Source organism: Aythya ferina (assembly GCF_964211825.1).
Source record: "Aythya ferina genome assembly, chromosome: 8".
In the NCBI taxonomy this organism is placed as follows: Eukaryota; Metazoa; Chordata; class Aves; order Anseriformes; family Anatidae; genus Aythya; species Aythya ferina.
Genome location: NC_140304.1, coordinates 24,108,605 through 24,132,819, shown reverse-complemented (window position 1 = coordinate 24,132,819; position 24,215 = coordinate 24,108,605). Strand labels below are relative to the sequence as shown.

At 38.2% G+C, this 24,215-nt stretch overlaps 1 protein-coding gene across 9 annotated transcripts in view; it reads right to left on the bottom strand.

Annotated features, from left to right (window-relative positions):
• MAST2 (microtubule associated serine/threonine kinase 2) overlaps positions 1-24,215 on the bottom strand; it is a 189,458-nt gene that overhangs the window by 26,638 nt on the left and 138,605 nt on the right. For 5 of the 9 annotated variants that reach the window (XM_084528012.1, XM_084528014.1, XM_084528018.1 and 2 more), the window contains 9 exons: positions 23,041-23,195; positions 15,317-15,392; positions 14,422-14,631; positions 8,732-8,833; positions 5,702-5,834; positions 5,502-5,543; positions 3,529-3,590; positions 2,787-2,872; positions 637-845 (listed from right to left, as the gene is read on the bottom strand). In XM_084528012.1, coding sequence (XP_084384138.1) covers positions 637-845; positions 2,787-2,872; positions 3,529-3,590; positions 5,502-5,543; positions 5,702-5,834; positions 8,732-8,833; positions 14,422-14,631; positions 15,317-15,392; positions 23,041-23,195 — 1,075 coding nt within the window. The remainder of the gene's footprint in view (positions 1-636; positions 846-2,786; positions 2,873-3,528; positions 3,591-5,501; positions 5,544-5,701; positions 5,835-8,731; positions 8,834-14,421; positions 14,632-15,316; positions 15,393-23,040; positions 23,196-24,215) is intronic. The other 4 variants (XM_084528013.1, XM_084528015.1, XM_084528016.1 and 1 more) reach the window with 1 other exon arrangement.

Sequence of the window (24,215 nt, the reverse complement as noted above, 5' to 3'; positions counted from 1 at the left end):
TAAAATAAATCAAAACAAGTCAAATCAGATCAAATAAAATCCAGTGAGTAAGGAAAAAAAGCAAACAACAAAACAGCACAGTATTTTTAAAAGGCTGGTAAGGAACAAAGACTGTGTCGCTTGGTGATGTTTCTTAACTACCTTTCTCTAATGCCAAGCGAGCGTGCAATGAATCTTGCCATGCCAACCCATAGCAGAGCAGGAGGATGTCTTTCCAATGAGGACTGGAAGGTTCATGATGACTTCTGACCCCTCCAGCTTTTCTACATGTGGCTTTATGTTTCCTCATCTCCACTGCAATCATGCTGTGTTAGTCACAGGGATTCACAAGAGGAGTATCTCCTTATACAAAGCCGTACTAGGGGCAGAATGACTCACATTTCTCCAGCTCAGCCCAAGCAGTCCATACACTCCTCCCTAAAAGGGCATCATGATCTCCCCTGCTGCTGCAGGGCTGACTGACCTCATTTGACACGAAGAAAGAAATAGTGCACACAATATGTTCTTCCTCTTTATTGCATTCACAGCAGCGTGCTGATCAATGTACACATTTTATAAGCCACTTAGAAGCTGCATCCTTTATAATGAGACTCATTACGTGTACGTGCTTTGCAGGTGTAGATGTGACAAACATACCTTCCACGTACTCCATAACCATGCACAGATGGCGCTTGGTCTCAAAGGAGCAGAACATGCTGACTACAAAGGGGTTCTCAGCAAATGTTAAGATATCTCTCTCGACAAAAGCCTGCTGGATCTGGTTTCTCAAAATTAGGTTCTGTTTGTTGATCTTCTTCATGGCAAAACGTTGACGGGTGGTCTTGTGTCGCACCAAATACACCGCTCTAGAAAACCACATACCAAGAGCAAAAGTTCCATTTTCAGTTTGAACTATTTAAAAAGCAAAAAACAAACAGCGGATGGTAACTACTTTGAGTGGATCCTGATAGACATATCGGTGACTATAACATCCCATCTCATTGCCAAACTCCCCTCAAAAAGAAGGAGACCTATCATGCTTCCTTCCAAAGCTACTCCGCCTTTTTGAATTCAGGAGCATTTTTGTTGATGTGACTAACAAGGAGATAATTCAGGCACAAATGCCACAAACTTCTTTTGCAAGGCTTGTATTTTTCAATACTACAGTCACTATTTCACTAAAAAACATCCAAAATATATGAAATCAGCATGATTTCTTTCCAAGCTCCATAAAGTTAATTTGATGCAGCACTGTCACGAGGGATTTCCTTCAGTATCTCTTACATTTCTATCATTTGCAGATCATTAGATTCCTGCACATTAGTAACACAGTTTGCAAATGAAATTTTCATCCGGTTTGCCTGCCTTTCTGAATCAATGCTTGCTTCCTTCTCTCTGGAGTATATTGCATTTAACATGGTATTGTGTCTCACAAGCAGCTGACTGTAAAATACACCCAAATATAAAGACAGGAATGAGTAACAGCAGAACTACAATCTCTCCCCACATTTTACAAAGTTATTTTTAAATCATGGGGGCTGTGCAGAAATGTGACTAAAATATAAAAAGCTTCTTGCCTAACAATACAGTGCTTCAACCTGCTCCATTGTGTCTTCACAGACTAAAAAAGTACACCTACACTTTTTCCACATTTTAAAATAAAAACCAAGTTGCTGTTAACTAAGCACCCACTTCTACAAAACACTCAAGCACACGCTTGCTTAGGTTTTGATGTTATGACCTACTGAATCACTATTCATAGTTATGGCCTAATCAAAATCACTCGTAATGATTTATGAACTGCAAAGAGTTCAGGAATCGTCTTTAAAATTCAGGATACGTTTGGATGATCAGTTAAAATTTTAACTGACCAGCTTCATTCTGTATTCTTCAATGAATAAAATCTAATAGCACTCTTACTTTATTACTTCTCACATTTGCCCCTATAAAATTTTAGCATTTATTTTGGTATTTCAAGTGCTCACAAACAGCCACGTAACATATACAATCTGAACACACGGAAGAATGCAAAATTATAAACAACTTTTTTTCTCAACATTCCTGCTGCTTGAATGAGTCATCAAAAACATTTGCAACTACAGAATTTTACCCTCACTCAGTTAGGTAGCCTTTATACAAACAGAAATCACAGGACTTAAAACACTCCGCATGAAAGGAAATGCAGGTAGGGTGCCTTGATATACAATAAAGAAAGGGGTACCAAATAATTTTGTCAGACTCAAAGCAAACTATTGTTTAGGAAATTCCACAATCAACTAAGTGACGATATTTCTTCTAGAAACAATGTTTTGGGAAATCATTTTTGTCATCTCAAGCCAAGGTACTGAAGTGTCTATATTTTACCTACCTACCACAAAAAATGCTGCAGAAATAATTACTGCAAGAACAGATTTGAGGCCACATCTTGGAAGGGCTTCAGCAAATTTGTGCCACAAAGGGATTAGGAATACAATATTCTGAAAGCTTTAACATGGGGCAATTTATTTTTACAAGCAACCAATAATCTGGAAGCTGGGTGCCAGTTCAGCACAACGTTAAGACCTTCACAGTCAGGAAGTACTTCCAGGTACAAGGGGTACTGCCTAAGAAATCCCGAGAACATAAAAGAAATGGCATCTGTCACAAGAATGCAGAAGACATCACAAGTATGGAACCAAGACCTAGGCAAAATTCTTTATACTTTGGACCCAACAGAAAAGAGTCATTTGTCTAAACTTTGTAATAACCCTTTACTGGGTAGAATGATAATAGTATTTTCTTTTAAAGCAAAGCCTAAAAAGCCTTACCCATAAGCACCATTACTGATCAGTTTAATAGTTTCAAATTCTTCTTCAGATGGAGTTTTCTTTGACTGGACAGAGGCTCCACGGCTCTGGGGAAAGAAGATCCCAAAAAAAGGAAACTGAGAACAGAAGCAACTTCGTTCTATACTTCAACTCTTTTGTCCTTTTCTTCTTTAAGCAGCATTTACCCAAACACAAACGATTTCTAAAGCTCTGGAGTCCTCAGTTTCAGGATAATCATCTGTATCCCTAGCAGCCTTGCAGATTTCCTCTGCAAGTATTAGCACAGAAAATCATTGGAACTATAAGATTCAGACCTTTCCATAACATTACATTTTTAAAATACCAATAAACTAAAAAACCAGGGATCTTTGAAACCTACTGAGTTATATAGCTACATTTTTCCAACAGTTGTAACTAAATTCATTTCTTTTCAATTCCCATCATGTTTTACATATGCAAATATGAAGAGTTTCTCCAAACAATTGTTGTTTGCAACTCCAAAGAAACACCGACAAAATTTGATGATAAACGTCTGTTTGCATCTTTTATGCATTTCACCTCCTCCACAGGAGAGATTTGCACATTGTTATGAGTGCATACTTTAGTGCTTTTGAATGTCAGTGCTTTTTTTTTTTTTTAAAATTAAAATTGCACTGCGTTATAATTAATTCTTTATTGTAGACTACTTCTTTCCAGAGGAAAAAAAAATGTGCTAGACAGTATGAGTGTATTACTGCTTTACCTCAACTGAATCATCTGTCTCAGGAGTGTCTGGGCTGTCATAGCTATTCAGCTGGGCCATTTCTGAAAAGAAAGGGGAGAGATTACTCCTAATGATCTCAATCAAACACTATTCTCTTTGTTTGTACAAGACAAACAGGATTTTAAGAGGTGCTTGTAGATTATGAAGGACATAGTTCCCCCCTGTAAAAAGTCACCCCAATTATACAGCACTAACCTTTAACATCTTGGAAATTGTAAGCAGTATTTTATATAAAGATGAATATAATTAATTGTCCTAATCTCAGCATCACTTATTCTAGATGGTTTCTACAATACATAAAAGCAACAAATGCAAGTTTAAGGAAACTGCCAGCTAGTTAATGTTAAAACCTACTCCATGCATAAAGATGGTGGCACCTCTGTACTCCAGAAAAGAAAAAGAATTGCATTTCAAACAACCTCTCCCCATGAAATGTGTACGATTTTGCAAAATGCTGAGCAGCAGCAAACTGTGAGAAATTCAGTTAGTTTAGGCTACTCAGCTGTCTTAGGAGATGCTCTAAACTTCGCAGAACCAAATCCTACATTAACCACTAGTCTCTGAACAGACATCATTGACATTTCTGGGTGCCCTCCTTACAGAAAGGAAATAAGGCACCTTGACATCTCCACACATTTCTAAAGAAAATTTGACTTTAGTAAGGGGAATTAGTGATGGAAAGGTTCTCTCCCATGACAGGGATCAAAGGAAAATTTCCCTTTAATGTCAGATTTCAACAAATGCTATTAAATTGCATTTAGCAATCTTTGGTAGAAATTTTCCCGAAGAGCTCTTCACTTGAAGTCAACCTGTCACTGTCATTCGAGTAAACACCGTAGAAGTTAAACTAGTCCTATCCAGACTACTAATTTATGGTAAAATTATGCTCTCTAGGGAAAACAAAAAGTACAGTTCAATCACTGAAATATTCTGCAGCAATCTCCAATCTCTGTCACACTTTCTATTGTTGCTGAGCAAGCCATGCATGCTTGTAAAACTTGTCATAGGGGAAGAGAGTAAGCTAGCAAAGTGCCAGACAAAAATATTAACTCACAAATTCCAAAGTCAGGATCTTCTGGGGCTCTGTACACTTACAGCATATTCATTTTACTATATATAATTCTGGGACCTAGCAGAAAAGCTGCTACTTTCTTCGAAACATTACTCATAGAGTGTCTAAAAAGCAATGTAATTACATAGACCTTATCGAACTTTGTAACAGGTAGAAAGCAAATGTTTATGACCCCTTAAAAATGTATCAAATGTTTAAGTGCAATATCCTACATTCCTAAAAACCATAAAGTGTAAAATAAATCCTCTTCATCACAAACTAGATTTTCTCTGAGTATAAACTTGTGTTAATTATCATAAACTGTCTGGAAAAATATCTTTTGGGAGCAGAAATAAAAACTTTTATATCCAAGTGAACTACTCATTAACTGACATTATGTTTATAGTGCATCTACTTTAGAAAATTGAAAATATATGCACTCTTCACTGAATCATGCATCAATATTGCTGCTATTTTCACATGAAGTGCTCAGTTATCAGGCAGTACAACAAGGCACTCCTCCTCCTACTCTGATGACATACTGTGCTGGTTATAATTCACTCTTTTTTGGTTTCACTGCTATGCAAGATGTAAAAATACAAGTATCTCCACTTAAAAAAATCATACTAGTCCTGGTTCATGGTCCTGACAATGGAAAGTCACAACTTTTCCCAGTGAGGCCAACAAATGGGATGAGCAAATCCTTTCCAACCAACCCACCAGTAGTCGGTCAGGCAGTGGCTGGACAGAAATAACAAGTGAACTTACTTTTACTGCCCAGGAGCACAGAGAAAGCAGTTAAACCATAAAGCCATTTTCTAACATTTTTTCAGCTATAATACAGGGAGACATTATTAACACCATAAGTAAAGAACTGTCACTGTTGATGTGTGATCCTTACCCCAGCAATGCTCCTTTGAGACAAGGGGCTGGAAAAGACAATCTAGAATTTGACAACAAAAAGGAAGATAAGGACAAATGGCTTAAAAATTAAACCAATAAAATAAAAGCTTCCTTTAGCTATGTAGTGGCCAGGAGTTAGTATCTAGAGATTTGGTTATCCTTTCAGTAGTTTGGAGAGTACAAAACATGAGTTCTCACCCTCCAGGGGATCCCTGGTAAGTCCCAGCTGGCTGATAATGTAACGAGGAATGTCACATTTAATTCCTTGCCCTTCCTTGGCATGGCCTTCTGCAGCTTCTAACAAATGGTAGAACTCCTCAGGATCAAACTCCTGCAGAAAGGTAGAGAGAAAGGGGAGGGGGTGGAGGGTGGGGTGTAAATGATTCAGCTTTACAGATATGAAAGGTTTCTCTGACATATTGGAGAGAAAGAGCATGGGTTGAATCATCTGGATTCCTCAGAAACGTCCAAAACTAATTCTGGGTTGAGCAGCAATGCTAAACATTTATAGTACAACAAGCAAGTCAATGCATTCCAACCTGATCTGCAAAAATGCTATGCCTTTACAGCCTGGTGGACATCCACTGGCTTAGATTTGCTATTCAAAACATGACAAGGATTGCAGGAATTTTATGAACCAAAACCAGACTATCATATAATGAGGTCATAAAAATGCAAACATTAACCTGGACCCACCTCCTAATTTTGTCTCTGAGCTGTGCTATGAAAGGTGATGAGGACTGAGGTGCCTTCTTCTGCTGCCTCTGTCTGACAGAGGAGTTAAGCCAATACGAACCTCTCCTGCTTTCAAATATCACTTCTGATCAAACCATTCACCTGTCTTAATAACCTTAGTTCTGCCCTACAAACTTTATTATTTGCCAGCAATGAGCAAGACTCTTCAAAAATTTTCTAGTGAAATGTGAGGGGAAAAAGGGAAGCAGCGAAGGTTATCAGAAAAGAATGGATGTGAGTATGGTCAGTGGTATGAGAGAAAAGAGGGTACAGAACTGTGAACAAGAAAAAAAAAGTTAGGGAAAATGATGATGTAAAGATATGCAAATGGCTAGAGAAACAGAGAAGATGCTTTTTCTTGATTACTCTAAGCAATGCTGCTTTGATACATCCATCAACCAAAGAAAGTAACAATGCAAGAAACAAAGTTCTCTTCTAACTTGTCTGGAAAAGAATTCGTCAACTATCTGAGAGCTGCCAGACAGCAGGGATCACAGAGGACCATGGGAGAGATGTGATCAACAGGACTGTAATATAATTTAGAGAGCAAGGCGAGAGGGAAGGTGGAGTCAGGGAAGGATTTTTCAAGATACAGCTGTAGGGCATTCATTGGTGAGTAAAGGACAGAAGAAAATAAATGTCTGGTGACAAAAAAAAAATGAAGCATACAAAAATAAATTCTACTTCTGCCTTCTTTGTAGTAGATTTATTTTATTATTTGTGTACCGTTTTACTTAAAAGAAGAAGAATGGTCCCTACTAAGGGGGGAGAAGTGCTATCAAAAATAATATTGAAAAAAAAAACAAACAACCAATTACATACTTTTCCCAAAAGATGGTTTCAGTGATGTACAAAACACGCAATTTTCTTTAAGCCCCAGAGACTCATTCCATAAACAAACATTTCACTGTCCAACATGTAACACAAAGACTGAAGCCAAGTAACTGAAGTTTTAAATAATTACATGCCTTCAATCCCATCACAACCATCACATCCATCCCAACCACTGCCTAAATGGTGAGTCATTTCATTTAAAAGGCAGAAGTAAGAACGAGCTGTGTTACTGAAGTTAACGTTAAGAGTAAATCTTAGAACGTTTGTCTATAAATTCATAAACAATGAAGTTAAATGTTAGATTATCAAAAGTTATGCTACAAAATAAAAATAAAATGTAGTTCACAAGCTATTTAAATGGTAGACTATCCATTGCTATAGTTGTTGCTCTTTTATAGGATGAAAGGAACATTCATGCTTAAGTCTTCACATCAGCAGAATTACATATATGGAAAAAATTGCTAGAAAGCCAATAAAGCTTAAAAAAATGGAAAAACTAATACATAAAGCCAAACATGATCTTTACACTTTAAAGACCAGCCAGTGCATTTTCAAGGTTGTCACTACATGCTTTGGAGCTTATTACTCAAATCTCAATGACTTTACTGCTCTCCTGCATTTTGCAGAACATGGGGTGCAGAAGATAGCGGATGACCCTGGAGACCTATTGATCTGCAGCTAAAAGCTGATTTGATTTTGAAAGTGCTTCCAGGTATAGAGATGAGTTCACAAAACTTACCAAGGTTTCCTGCCTTCCTTGCACTACTTCCCAGCAAAGCAATCCATCTGATGGCCATGGGACAGGGCAGAGGAATTTGGGAACTCTCTGAAGTCTGCAGGTTCACAGAACCTCAGCAGGTGTTTACAACGACTGGCATCATTGGAAAGGTTGGACCACTCCAGTCCACCTTGCCAAAGAAAGCTCTGCAAAACTCATTTATCTTCTAGTGACTCCAGTGATAAATGTCATCCCCAGGCACGCTGCTGCCCTCAGCCTGTCAACTACACATCTATACCAGCCACAGATTCCTAATTCAGCCACCCTGTGTAATGTCTCAATCGGATGTAGCTTCCCTGTCATTTTTATGTCCAGAAAGAACAACTAGGCTGTGTGCTTGTACCTCTCACATAATGCAGGCCAGGGAATTTCATCCTAATAGTTCACAAATTTCAACTGGTTTGTGATATCTCCTCCAGCCCTCAAAAAAAAATTTTGTGACTCTTTCCTATACTCTCACCGACTTTTTAACATCATTTTGAAATGCAGACACAGAACTGAGCTCTATAATCAATAATCACCACAATGTTGTATACACAAAACCATGCACTTACACACTCTTCACTGTTCCTACTAACACCCTGAGGAAAATCAGGCGGTGTGATGCTGCATGAAGTGATGCCAAAAGCTACATCTGGCCCCTCAGACATAACCTTTACACTAAAACCTACCTAGCCACTGTTGCAGCTGACACTCCAATGGGAAAATAATTCCATATTAATACAAAAGACAGAACTTTAAAAAAATATATACTGATTTATTTTTCATGAATGTTTTAATCACAATTTAAAGTTTTCTCTTGAAGACCTTGTGTCCCTCATCTCCCCAAACACACCCCAGACTTCAGATCACACAGGTGCTCTCCTGAGAACCACACTTACCAGGCACTCCAGCAGCCGAGCGGGTCGCGCAATAATAATCATCAGCTTCTTCACAAGTTGGGTAACAAAGGCAACCTCTGAGCTCTCCGATCGCTCGTGGGCCTGTGGAGAGCAAAGGATCCCGTTATGGTCCTAACAGTGAACTCTTCATGTTTGTATGTCAAATGCTGATCACAGAGGAATCACCCTCAGTAACTGCAATTCAGCAGCGAAGGCATGGCTGAGTCGGGCCAGGCTGCAATCTCGGCTCATTCAAGGACCCCAAGTTACACATAGCTTTGCCATTACAACTGACTTTTTATCATGCAAGAGAAATTTCAAAGGCTCAATTTGCGTTATATCACCTATCAGTTACATTAGATGTGATGTGGTCTTTGTTTTGTTTTTTAAAAACGAAAACAGGAATACTAATTCTTCCAATTTTACCATCCACATGATACCAAAATCTAGAAAATGACCACCAGCTACACATTTTTAGGCTGTGCTTTCAGGCGGAATTTGTGCTACTTCCATTCATAATCATGAAAATCCTAATCTTTATTTTCTTTTGATTTAATTTCATAAATCCTGCTAAACAACTACAGCATTTTATTGAATGCTCTGTTGTACCAAGCACACAAGCAAAGCAAAGAACATACAGAAAGCTAGTTCAGAGAATTTATTCTCACCCACTCTTTAATTTACCAGACTTCAGTACAAATTCAATGCTTAATTTCAAGGTTTGTGTGTGTGCGCATGCACAAAGAAGGGATGTCTTTTTATAGCAACAAATGCATTAAAACGGGTAATGTAAGAAACACAGGCAAATTTGACCAACAATACCCACCCACCCCTCAAACTACTCTTGTTTGCTCAAAAACAATATCGTTACAAGTCCTGAAAAACAAGTAGAATAGTATTTCATTATAGGATGATAAAAGATGGTTCCAATGAAAAAACCTCTGAAATGAAGTCTAGCTGTTGCTTTCCAATGTAAAAAAATTAGGCTTTAGCACAGACACAAATGTAAAGTCCAGAACTTCACCAATGTGCTTATACTGGCAACAAGCCAGTAGCTGCTGATAGGAATGATATTTTATCAAAACGAATGCAAGCAGCAAGAAACTTAAAGGTTCATTTAGCATTGTTCATTAACACCATCTAAGAAAAAGAAATATACTGTTGAGAAACCAAAACACACTGTCGGTCACCTAAAAGAACAATAAAAACACAGAAGCCAGAAAAAGGAAGCATTTATAAATATATGCCAATTTTGCTACCAAACCAAAAACATTATTATTTCTCATTTTGACAAAGGTCAGAATAAGAAACATTACTTCAGCGGTGATAAGGTAGTGCCAGAATTTTAACCTTGAAGAAAACTACATAACTGCTAGTTCATCATCTACAAACATTACCAGAGATGCTTCCTGGTTATAAAAGCCTTATAAAGAATATTTTGAAAACACTGAAATAAGTTGCGATTTTTTTCCTAAACAGTATTTTCTCATTATAAAATAGAAAATGATGAAAATGAAGGTGATTAGTATTCACTCTGTGCCCCTTAATGCATTACCCAAACTTATGAGCTAAAATATGAATTCTATGAAGAAATTAATGCTTTCATAGCTGAAAAGCCATTCCAGATCACCAGGGGTTAGCTGCTTTGCCATGAATAAATAAAACATCAACAACTTTGTATTATTTGAAATATGAGCCATGCAATTGGAAAGTCCTTTTTCTCCCCCACATAGTATGCAAAAAATAATATTTTTATTTATTGCCTCTGTTTATACTGTTGAAGCAAACTTATCCCTTTAAATCAAGTCCTTTTGTTTTCTCTCTTTCTCATCTTCTGCAATTTAGGCAAATAATTTAAGAATTTAACTAACTTAATCAGGTGTCTGTTTTGAAAATGAAAAGCTAGACCATGACTGCCAAATGAGAAAGAAAAGCAAAAGGAAAAAAAAAGAAAAACAGAGCAGAGTAGAGGATTACAAAAATCAAACACAACTTGTAACAGCCACTCAGCCATCATCTCTGCACAGCGCTGCTCTTCCAAGATCCTCAGCAACACTGCCTCTTCTTGTTTCCTGCCCTCACAGGATAGTCCGGACATCTCTACAGACGTCTTGTTTACCATCTGTCCCGCTGACAGTATCTCGAAAGCGGACGGGGTTATATAGCACAGCTCTGCCCACCGCTTCCATGTGCCTTGGGATGATGTGTGCCACCTAATTAGCAGTTCCCAATGACGACATGCTTGTCTGAAGGTTGCTGGTGTCATTTCAGGGTTGTCACCCCCCTCCCGCCTCCAGAGGGGAGGAGGGAGAAGCGATGGGGTTGTGGGTAGAGGCTGATGCCATTCCTCCACACATTGCCAGTGACACATGTACAGGAGGTAGCAACGGGTAATTTACAAACCGATTCCCATATCTGAAAGACCCATCCGTCACTAACTGGAGCTACTGGGGCATGAAATTAAAATCACTGTCCTCCCCTGGGGTTCAGCAGGACCAATAACTGGGATATGCAAGTCACAACACTGTAATTGAGCTAATATACTGATGGAAACCAAAACAATAGACCTGCAATGCCAAGAACCAATAAATTTACGCTCAGGCTCATATTAAGAAAGCAATTCCAATCAGAATATCAATTTTCCAATGTGCTGTATCAGTCACCATAGTACAATACTAATTCCCTCCTCTTTCCTTTGTTCCATGCACAGAAACACACCTGTAATTCTTCATTTCCTTACCTCCAACTGGCTTAACCTGCGCAAAAGCCATTCAACTTTTGGCTAGTTTTACCTCGTCTTTGTCATTTAGTCAATGGAGCCAAGTAAACAACTGCCTATAACCTTTTACTTCAAAGGAACCTGAGCTCCTGTTCCATCCTCTAACCCAACCCCTAAGGTAACAGATAAAGAACCAAGTGCCCTATTTCTTTTCATAAGTATTTTCTGTTATTTTTCAGTATCTTTTCTTTAAATGTGAAGTGTGGCATCCAAGTCCACGCTTTCCAAAATAAAGAAAATCTATTAAATTCATTTTTACTTCAGGATCATTTCAGTGATGCAATAAGCAATAGATTTCTCTAGCTAAAAGACAATATTTCACGCTCCAAACGAGAAAATATCTCATTTGCCAGAACTAATGAGATTTGTTGGCATTTTATTACAAAAGCCGGGATCTAAAAACTTTAAAAGCTCTCTGGTTTGGTATATTTAAACAGCTCATTATTTACATACCCAATTACTCTATTTTATGAATACATTTTTACAACATAAAGTAGCCTCAAACTGCAACATATTAAATAGTTTTTTCTTTCTGTGGTTTGAAATTCCTGTGTGAATTTCACAGTAAAACTGTATGAAAATTCATGGGTATTCCTGCCAGTTCCTGACCCAGTGCTGCTCGTTTCCTTATTGACCAATAATCCATCTTCCCAGTCTCTCTGTATCTTGTAAAAATATAGCATGAAACTTTATATCCTACTGCAAAGACCATACTACTGCCCAAGTGAAAGAGGTTTATTTTTGGGGGGGGGGATTCCAATTGGTCTTATTTATATAAAGTGCTACTCTGCATGATGCCTTAAGAAGGTAATCAGAGCTAAAGATCCTGCCCTAACCTTGGGATGCTCTAATTTCAACTCCAAGAATCTGGTGTTTCAGGTGAGTCCTCAAAAAAAAAATTAGAAGGTGTATATTGAGGACTTGTTCTGAGGGAGGGGAGAGGAAGAGAAAAAGCATGTTTACCTGACCCACACCTTCTCTGAGATCCTGATCAACCTCTTCAGGTCACAAGACAGGCCTGAGAGGGCTGAGTGGAGTGGCCAGACCTAACCTATTGCTCTCTCAATTTCTTAGAGTATAATAAATCACAGTCCACATACAAAGGAGGGAGAAAAGTCTGGAAGCTGGAGAATTTCAAGCTTAAACTATCTGTTACCAGAAGATACTTTAAAAGACACTGTAAAATACTCTGTAGACCCTTTGCACCCCTTGAAATGTATGCTGCTTTGCAAAACATACACATCCACTTCTAGTGAAAGCTTTTCAGCTTCCAAACCACTGACCAAAGGTGCCTGCATTCCTTATTTCATAGCTGGTGTGCACACATACCCTGCTTCTAGATGCTGGAGATACAACATGGACCTACTGACACACTCATCTGGCTGCAGGAAACCTCTGCACCCTGCTTCCAGCTCCCCCACAGCAGCTCCAAGCCTTCTCAGCAAAATGCAGCAGTGCTCATGTGCCTCTGTCAGTCCCTGCGCCAGCCAGCCCTGGATCCAGCAGCAGTGCCTGCGTGCTGCTTATGCTGTCCAAAAAGGCTCTGCTGCCATGCTTTCAGACACTAGAAAGATTTTCCTTCTTTAAAAACCATGAATCCTGAACAATTTCTTTGACTAGATGCAATTTCTCCAGCCCAGTATGCTGGAAGCTACGGTCAAACTCCCGCACCGCATCCAAAGAACTCTACTTTTACCAGGAAACACATTTTTTACTACAGAAATGCATCCGCAGTGGTTACTGATATGCCATAGGCAGACAACCATGCAGGTCCTTGACAAATATTCTCTTCCTCTCTTGATCTGTCAAAATCATTCCTCATTCAGGCTTAGCACCACAGGAACAAACATGAGCAATTTCTTTTTCCCATGCATAACAAATATCAGGGAAGTTGCAGCCACACTCACATAAATGTGGTAGCTAAAAACTTTAGTTAAAACAAAGGAAGATTCTGCAGTTTTCACAAAGCTTTTAAATACAGTAGTAGTATATTAACATAGTATTTTAATCTACCTACCACTTTCTAAAGCCTAGAAAGAGTGGCAGAGGTGCACGAACTAGTGCAATTCATACTGGAAAGCTGATCAATGACATGTAAATACATCTTCATTAAAAAGATTAAAAATCATCACAGAAAAATTATTTCAAGGTCTCTGTTTTTTGGTATCTCAGTGATATTTGTTATCTGAGCCTGTGATCTTTATAAATCCTGTACTTTCAACTTGCTATCTCCTTAAATCAAAGCAGAGGATTAGGAAGATGTTCCCAAATAGAGGTCTGGACCCAGCAATAAGTAATAGCACCGACTCTTCACAACAGCTATAGCATAAATTCTAAGAGATTTTTTGAAGTTAATATTATTTTAAAGGAAAAGAGTGATTTTAATGAGTAGCTGAAGCATACTGAGCATGCATTAAAATTGTGCCCCCTTGTGTATTTTCAAATGCTTTGAACACCACAAAACACATCGAAGTAGTAAAAAAAAACCAACCCCACAACTGGATTGGTTCAGCTCAAGAAAATCTTTTATGAAAAATTTATAGCAACACTACAAACTATGGTGTTTTCACTCCTTGAAGGCACTATTGTAATTAATAAGTCATTCAGAGTCTTGAAGTACATGAAAGAAAAGTTCAGTAATTTCCTTCATGTGTATGAACCCAATTTTCATAAATGGCAAAGACTGCCTTTGACTTCCTCATATGCATATTTAACTTTCATACAAATGAAGTACACAGGTGAAGTGACTTGCTCAAATCCGCCCATGGTAGATCAACGACTCAGGTCTCCTGATACCCCCACCTGCTGCCCTTCCTCTGGAATTCATCCTGCCTCTCCTGAAATCAAAGCTCTGCCTCATTGTTTCAAGTTTCAATCAAAGTAATATATTCTACTTCTAGAGTGCACTTACATCCTGGAGAAGTTTCTCCAAGTTCTCCTGCAGCTCATAAAAGTACCGAGAAGTAATGAGACCTTCACGTGATTTATCTAGGCAATCTCTGGCCAGTTCAATAACTTGATGATGGATGAAACTTAGGACCCCATCTGCTAATTGCAGCACATTCTCTGGAGCATTAGAGGCAATAAACTCAGCCAGCCGTTCTTCCATCTGCGCTGTGGCCTAAGAGTACAGAATAAACAAATTATTCTTAAAATTTTACTATCCCAAAATCTAAACATAAACAAGTAGGGTACTAAAGTAACATATTCTCAATCCCAAAATGCACTGGGCTTAGAAAATAGTCCAAAACGCAATAATGGTGTTTTGCTTAGAATAAAATTATTATACCATAGGCAAGAATTATGTTCACAAGAACAAACAGCAACATTTAATCAGGACACACTTTTTGCAAATGGAAATGACTATAAAAATATCTTGGTTCTGAGGCTGCACTCTTCCCTGGGTCTCCAGAATAAGGATGTAAGATCCAAGGCAGCTCTCAGAATTTGTAGGCAAGACCATGAAATCTGAAAATCACTGCCCCAAGCAATAGACAGACGTCATTTCTTTCAGTATAAGCCCCAATATCCTGCCACCAGAGAAACATCTATTTTTACTAGTGGTAAAGCAGAAAGGAATGACCGTATCGACAGCTCTGGGATAAACAAACATCTATGTTCATTGCAGTGAAATGTTAACTCTCAAAACTTGATTCCAAAGATTTTAATATTCAGCTTTAAAACAAACAAACAAACAATTGGAAATCAGAGATAAGACATGAGATCCTTCTCAGTAAGTACCACAAATAAATTCTGAGCTTTCTCACGAGTTCATTGAATGCATTATTCAAAAAGTGATTCCTTACCTTTGGAAACCTTTCTTTGTACACATGATTCATCATTATTATTTCACTGTCAAAGGAAATTGGGGAGCGACCCGGGCTAGAGGAGAAAAGAAAGTACATCATCATTTACAAATATCACATCAAAACCCTCAAAAATCCAGTGCTGGTCACTGCCACACTGACTGTAGCCCTTTGACTTCCCTTCAGCAATGGCTAAATGTAGAACTTCAGAGGAAATCTTACCAAGCAATGGCAGTTCATAGCCCTCCAGAAGTGACAGCTAACTCATCTGAAAACTGCTCACCCTCCTGTCTGCACAAGAACTCAGGCAGACAACCCACCTATTCCCACTGAATGCAAGCCCTAACACACAAGCATGTTAAAAAAAAAAAAGTGCATTCGTTAAAGGTACTGTCACTGCCCGTGTTCTCTTACTGCCCTCCATGGTAATGGCAGCAGAGCTGCACAGGAAGAAATCCCTATTACCTCCAGAGTCTCTAGTGCTGGAAAGGAGCAGAGTAAAATGCAACAAGGACCTTGAGAAGACTCACTTTCCTTTGTCTGAAGAACACCATGCTACTGTAGGGATGCACGAACAGTGTTATTCTGCTAAATCTTCTATATAAATACCACAAGCAGTAGGAACAGAATACTTTCATGAGAACTGCACTCCCTTGGGCATGTTACACCATGGATGCATATGCATGGATGCATAGGTTAGCAAGCAACTTCAAGGCACACACACGCACGCACAAAAAGGACAGTAAATCTTGACAAACTGCATTTATATCACTGTTTGGGTGGTTTTTAAAGAAGAGTTGCATCTCATTTCATCACATCTGATGGTATGCAATGCTCTGACTCATTCCACCACTGAGGACAGCCGGAGTGAGGTAATGCAGATAATCCCCAGCTACAGGATCGCCTACAGCATCTCATTTTTCTGGTTACGTTGTTTTAACATTCAAGACGAGCAAGAGCTTCAATTATTTGGACTATTATATGATTATTGTCTTCATGATTTTAAGAGCACCACATATTGTGAAAAATATTTTCTATATATAAAAAATGCAATTTTATTTTGAATCAGTTCAAACATTTTAAACTTTCTTGTGAAAGATGAAATGGATCTCTCTAAATGGAATAAATGCATTTTAAACTCTGAATGCATTACAGTTACTACCTTGCCGCTAACCTATTTAAAGGAAAAGCATTCTTTTGGGAATATATATTTACAATTCAGAGAAAATTTAACTCAGGGGCTCACAGAGCCAACACCAATCTCTTTTTCATGCCTGGCGCTGGAATTCCATGAATTAGATTGTGTCTTGTTTTTATTAAGGTTTATCCCCCAGCTTGAGAAAATGCACTTCAGCCTAAACGTCTCACTGAACTCACGTTACAAGAGAAAAACTGATTTGGATGTTCAGTGGCTACTCATAACAAGTAAAAACACATTTTCATGGTTGTTTTTCTCAACAATAATATATCCTCTTTGATCAAGAAAACATTTCTGTATAAAGAAACTTACATTTATATTTGCACAGAATGCATGACATAATGAAAACAGGGGTAGGAGCTTAGAGAGTGATATAAAAAAGTCATGCTTTGAAGCACATTTCCCTACATATCTAGCTAACTATGCTTCTTCTTTTTTCTCTAAGACCAAAACCACCAGTACAAGCATGTGACATCTTTTTACTGGCAGTTCATTGGGAATTAAAGATTTGGTGAACATATTTCTTGAAGAATTTATTTTTCTGTAATGAATTGTTTCTCTGTGTGATACTGACTACAAAACTATGAAGGCACATACATACTTCATTTTCACTCTAAAGTAGTCCTACTAAATTTTGTGCATGTTTAAGTATTTGCTGTCTTAGTGCTACAACAAAACATGTTGTGTTTTTTTTTTCCTTTTACTTCCAAAACACTTTATTCGTATGAATATAGGAAGTTAATAGCTGTATGGAAGACATACTTCTTGAGCTGTCCTGCCAGCAGCTGGAGCATTTCCTTAAGAACAGCCAAAATGATTTGAGGCTGATGGTGGGTTTTTTGTTTGCTTTTTACATTTCTGAAACAAAACAATTCTTATTTTCTTTGTAGAAGAGTCTACTGACTGGCAAGTAAACTCTTATAATTCCTTAGCCTGCTTAGGCACTGGCAGTTCTTACTCATTTTATTTTTAATTTTCTACCACCTAGAATGAAAGAGCATTCAAGCAACTGAGAATAAAACCCAGGATGAAGGTTCAAATTGTCATTCTAAATAAAGTTCACCCAATGTAACATGTCAAATTAAATGTCTAGCTGACTACAGCAAGGAGTGCACCATAATATAATGCACCATAATTTTTTAAATGTTGAGCTTTCACCTAGGAAACTATAGGCTGCCAGGCACTTCTGATTATTGATTGAGTAGCATGTTGGAGACATAACCAGACGAAAAAAAAACAAACAAACAAAAAACAGGACTGGGCAGATAACTGCATGCTACCAATGGAGAATGTAAGAGAACTTTTATGGAAGAAAAAAAAAAAGAGAGATCTAATACATTTTATTGGCATGACAGCTTTTCAAATGCAAAAGATTTGCACATGTACACAGCACAAAAAAAATCCTATGCGGTACAAAACCAGTCTAACATTTCAAGCCTCACAAAGGAACAGATTCTTTTCTGTACAACAGGACACACACTGTGCACGTGCATAACATTTCAAGACAAAAAGCAGGCTTCTTCTCTCTTCCTGGTAGATGGGTAGGTCAAAGAAATTATTATTGTCAGTGAGTTTTTCATTTCAGCAGAGCAGACATTAGAAGAATAATATCTGTCCCCTTAAGCTTAACAGCAAAATGAAAAACTACTCTGTTCTTCCCCTTCCCTCCACTTCATGAAATGATGTGGTAGCAGACTTCCAGTGACATCTTTCTCCCACAAAGGCTTCCAGACTTCAGCTTGTCAAAACTCAGGTATCTTTATCTGATACTAGAAAGTGAAAAGAGCTAATAGCTATCTCAAGAAGTAGTGTATTAATAAATTAAATCTCACAAAAAGCCAGCTTAGCAGCGACTAAATAAAATTGAGCTGTTTATAAATAGGTATTTTTTCCTTCACGGTGGCAGCTGTATTTACTAGAAAAACACCAAGAAGTTAAAAGCTCTGTTCTCTTCTCAGCTTTAACCCCGCATGGAGGTTTAATTAGGATGAATGTATACCATATTACAGAAGCCAATGTCCACAGGAAAATTAAAATCATAGGCCTTACACTTTTGTCATTTCCAGTGACAAAAAAAAAATAGTAATTGTAAAACTAGAGAGCTGAAGTTGCATAAAGTAGAAACTATAAGTGTTTTGCTGAAGCTGAGCAGTGCCAGCCTCCCTCTTCCCCAAAAAATTAAACATATAAATATTTGCCCTCAAAGAAATTACATTAATATTAGATGCCAGAAAAGTCCCCCTGAAAAAAAAAAAAAAAGAGAGAGAGAGAGAGAAGGTAAAACAGAATCAAATGTGGCCAATCCCCATCTGTTGGTCAGACTTCAGAGCAGAAATATCTGATTCAGCACCTGACACAGACCACAGCAATTAGGCCTTGGGGCTTAGTCCTGTTCCTGGACGAGCCAAGGAGCAACAGAGAACTGAACTCAGTAGAGCAGAAAGCATCCACTGGAGCCTGAAGTTAACCAACACACATGGTAACTGTGAAATACAGTTTTCCTGAGAGTGAAAATCTATACTGCAGAGGAAGAAACTGCAGAAAGTTAAAGATGCAACTTTACTTTATTTTTCAGTGTTTTTTGCAAGAAACTTTCTTCCTGCATAACCAAAACCAAACAGCACAGAAGTCCATGCTGGGCAGTTATTCTAGGGCTGCTAGCAAAAAGGAAAACCAGGGCAAAGTAAAATATACAGCAATCGGTCTTTTTATGGAACAGGAGAGTGATGAAACACAGCAGTAAGAACCTTTCTCTTTGAGCACTTTGAAAAGTCATTTCTGAGCTTGCAAAAGGGTGAAACTGTTTACACACTTTTTGATTCATTCTTTTTTAATTAATTTTACAAACACTGAGCTTTCAGCTACCTTTGTCTGGGGACGAATGCTATTTGCAGCTGTTTTTGTACTGCAGAACTGTTTTTCACCAGCCTTTCGTTACAGTAGGACTGCCTTCTGAGTGTAAGGGATGGGTAGGTGAGATTGAAAATTAGGGGAAAGAGAACACATTTCAATCTCAAGCTCTTTGAAAGCAAGGACTAATGATATTTTTTTTTCTATACTTTTACACAGGAACTGCAACTAGCTCTCTTTCCAACACATATTTTTTTCCAAACCTTTTTTATTATTATTTCTTCTGCGCATGCCAACAAACACTGGAACTGCTTTAGACAGAAAAGACTATAAAGTAAAAAGCAGTACAGAGGTCAAGTAAAAATACCCACTTTTCCTCATAAGAGGAGACCATAAAGATACAGAGTGAAAGCCAGTTAAATTTAAAACTGATCACCACTCTGAACAACTTCAAGTTCACAAAACTCACTGTCTTGAGAGAAAAAACAAATGGGCCAACATCATCTTTAACACAGTTAGAATGCATTTGGGTAAGAAATACGTGCCTCAGTCTTAGGAATATAAAACTATTATCTTTCTGTTGTGAATCAGTGGCTGTGAGAACCCCTGCTCTGCGAGGAGCACCACCTGCTCCTCTGCAGCTTGAGGCGTTGGGCACTCTGTAAAAAGCAGCAGCAGCAAGTGCTGAAACCACGCAGATTACTTACGTGGTTCAAGCTGATGCTTGAGAGATGAGAGAACTCCACAACCTACAGGATTGATTCTTAAGACAAAAAATGGACTGTATGGGCCACCGGTGTGGTTTTGCAACACCTATTTGTTTCCATCTTGGATACTTTTTGTCAGAAGCTTCTCCCGGTAACTTACATTTTCTAGGAACTGTCTCTGTATATTCTCAGCAGCAGGATCTAACACACTGAAAGTCAGGTTGGAGGACTGCATTTAAACAGCACTGCCCCGCAAACTGATGAAAGAGCACATTTGATTAAGGGTGATCTCATCAACTATATAAAGATTCACTGCTGCAGTCTTCGATCTTTTTTCCCTAGACATCATTACCCTGAAATATGAAATGAGATCAAGGAAAACAGGCAGATTGGGGGGCAGAGTGAATGCACAGAAGCAGCTTTTGAAAGAGTTATTAGTCAGCCCGACTTTTATCTCCAATGTTTCCCACTTGTTAGCAACTGTTGAAGGATGACAAGTAAAAAGAACTGGGAAAAGATGGAGGGCAGCATCTCTCTAACTTAAAAAGAGTAATGATGCCAAGTTTAGTGTGAGAATCTACACTCTCTGTGCATTTTACTCCTGGAAAAAAATATCTCCTTCAGGTAAAGCCCAGGATTGTTTTAAAAGAAGTGAACACAGCCCGGGCATCTCTCTGATGATCAGTAAATTGAAGGATTTGAAGGCCACACTACAAAAAAAAAGAAGATATCAAAGATATGGCCTTTCATTTAATAGGTGAGTGCTGAATCTATTGGAGATGGATGGGAGAACTGTCTCCTGGCTTCAGCTAAATACTAGAAAATGTTAAATTCCTACTCAAAAAAGTAGATTTTTTCCAGAAGTTCTATGTAGGCAATAGTCTAGCTAGGACCATAAAAGGATGATTTGATACTTCTAGAAAAATCTGGGGTTACAGAGGCCCTCAAAAACCAAGCCAAACAAAAACAAACCAAAACAAAAACAAACAAAAAAAATACAATTAATTGGAGCAATTTTCCTTTGAGGTGCAAGGGCCAGTACAGATGTTTGGTAGCAGTAAAGGTGCTTTGGAGCCACACAGCATCACAGTACTAGCAATAAGCAAAATGAAAAACAAATCAGGAACAGTAAGCTTAAAAAATTTAAATTACTTGACTCTAAAATTTGGAATACCAATAAGGTTGGCCATTATCACACTGAAAACCCAAGAAAGCTAGAGAAAGTGTTCAAGAAATAAATATTAATCACAATACGACGTGCTGAATTAATCTTGTCACAATCTGTAAACCTACTCTGATAACTCTGCTTTTAAATCATCTCACAGAGGACAAATTCTTAAAAAGTTAATAATTTAAGTTAATAACAAGAAAAAACAGAATTATGCTCTTCACGTCTTTGTTTACATCACTCTTGCATCAGGAATAGTGCTTTATACTTCATTATTCCAACAGCAATATGTCTGTGTTAGGACAACAATTACTTTAGTGATGGGTTGGCTACCTATAGGAGCTGTTTTATCTACAAGGAATTAGTACTACCACAGCTACACTGATCAGCGATAGTCAGTGTTAAGAGTGACAGCAGCAAGACTGAAGTAGGACTACCAGTCAGAGACTTGAACAATTTAGCACAAATCATGTAGCTACTCTTTTACTACATGGCAATTTGTAGAGATCGCAGGCTAAGTGTGCTACTACCTACAGTACTTACCTGCTCTTGTAGATTACCGTGTAACTGCACTTAGCAGTTCCATATGCAACTACCATGCAGCCTGCACTGTAGTTCAGAACATACAAATAGTTATGAATAATCACGAGGGGTCAGCTCTGCCATGACACAATACTCACCAGGCATTTTCTCATGGACTATTTCCCTTCTATTACAAACCCCAGTCTAAGTCCTGAACTGGGCACACTGATTCAGTATTTCCAGCTGACAGCTTCTGGATCATGCCCATTGATTTAAAAGTGATATCCAGCCTCTGATACTCTCAGATGAGGAGCATAAGGGATACTTCACCTCTTTGTCCCCTGCTTGTATAAATCCTTCTGGTTTCATAACAAAAGGTTATGTAGATGCTATGGAAGGTAGACATCCCTTGAGTTTTATTTACTTGGTCCAGCACTAAACACATAAAAAACTTATGGCTTGTGGATTTGTTTTTGTATCATTTTTTTTTAATAATTGTTAGAAAACTGGAACAAAACTTGTCCAGAGAGTTTGTGGAATACTCAAAAGCTGCCTGAACATGGTCCTAAGGCAGTCCGCCCGAGCAGGGGTTCAGACCTCCAGAGGTCCTTTCCAACTTCTTTAATTCTGTGAAAGATTAAGTTCTAGTTGCTTCTATTTTTAAGTATGGAAAAAAGTCAACTGCAGAAGTAACCACTGGATAGCTATCTTTGAAGAACCAATTCTCTGAAGAAACAGTAAAAATTATTCAACTGCTAATGCAGGAGAAATGTTTTCAGAGCTATAACAAAACTGCTCGTGGGTGCAATTCTGTTTGAGGTTTTGACTTCATCGACTCCAGTTTTCATACCCTTTCAGAATCACTGCTGGAAAAGTTATTAACTGTGACTGTTATAGCTTCCTTATATGACTGCAGCAAAATTCTGAGAAGAAACTTCACTAACGGAAATCTACATCCTACAGGCTTAGACTGTGATGCTTCTGGATCACATTTTCACAGAGTTGCGGTGGAGATACAAAAGCAGACTGCACTAACCATTTTGCGATTGAAATCCTTAGTGTCAAATGTAAAATAAAAAATATATATTTCTTTCTGATTAGGTGAGGTGGAGTCAGTGCTCAGCAAAGTAAAGTCAAGAACATGCAACAAAACAAAAAACAAAAACAAACAAACAAACAAAAACCTTTTCTTAATCTTCTTAGAGCTGAAAGCACACATGGAAATGCAATACTTGTGTCTAACATCTTAAATATTCAATAAACATAGCCTGAAGCTCACCTGAGACTGCGAGATCGAGGTCTCAAGGCTGGAGAATGGCGCCCTTCTTCATCAGTGATGCTCTCAGTACTGAAATGCTTTGTCAGGAAATGAAGTTCATCTGCCGTGGGCTGAAAGGGCAGCTGGTGCAGCTTCTCCTGAGATGAGCATGATGACTGAGTACAGAAAAAAATACAGAAAAGAAATGCACTAAACGCATGCATAGGGGTCAGCTAATGAATGGAGGAGGAACGAATTCTGCCAGACACTGCACACTCCAGCGGAAAAGAAAGCTACTTATCAGACCAGGTGCCTCTGTTTAATGTTCTCTTTAGGCTAAGCCAAACCATGTGTACAATGACAGAGCTGGTGAGATCAGGACAACTTTGGGAACAGGCTAGGGAAGCAATACATCTGATTCTGGAACTGTTACATTTGATCACGAAGGTAATTTACTCTTAGGAGACAGAAAGGAATACACATGAACAACAGTGCTACTCTGGAAAGGACAAGGAGGTTCCTGGAGTGGTGAGCAACTTTCCTTTTCCCTCATGCTCTCTTAGCTCAGGAGTTTCACTGGCATGCAGAATGCTATGGAGCTGTGTAGACACGGGAGTTTTTACTGATTATTGGCTCTCAATTGAAATTGCTACTGTAAACGGTCTGGATTTTATTTCTCCATGATCTCCATTTTATTTCTCCTTTTCTTTACCCATCAGGCTTCTTTTCTAGCCAGGTAGGAAATAATAAAATGAAAGCAGCTGACTTTGTAGAGTTGCATGATTAATAGTTTCCTTTTACAAACAGTAAAGCAGCTCATTCATTTTTAAATAAGTCAATAAATTTATATGACGTGTCCTATGATAATGATAGACATGAAATAGATTTAATTCTTGAACCTAAAGAAACCTGAGCTCATAAGATTTGTGGGAAGTGTGAATAACATCAAATGTTGGATGTTCCAGGGGAAAACGCTGTAGGTCAACTAAAGAACACACTTTTTTGTGTGATTATTTTCAACATCCCTTTCAATTTTTCAAAAATAAGTAAATGTATTATGTAAGGACAAATTTTAAATCTTCTGAAGTGCTAAATAACCAGAGCAGCACTGAATAACACCAATGGACCTTATGAAAAACACCATACTAACCTAAGTTCTGAGGCTTCTTATCAGTCTGATGAAAACATTTGTTCAC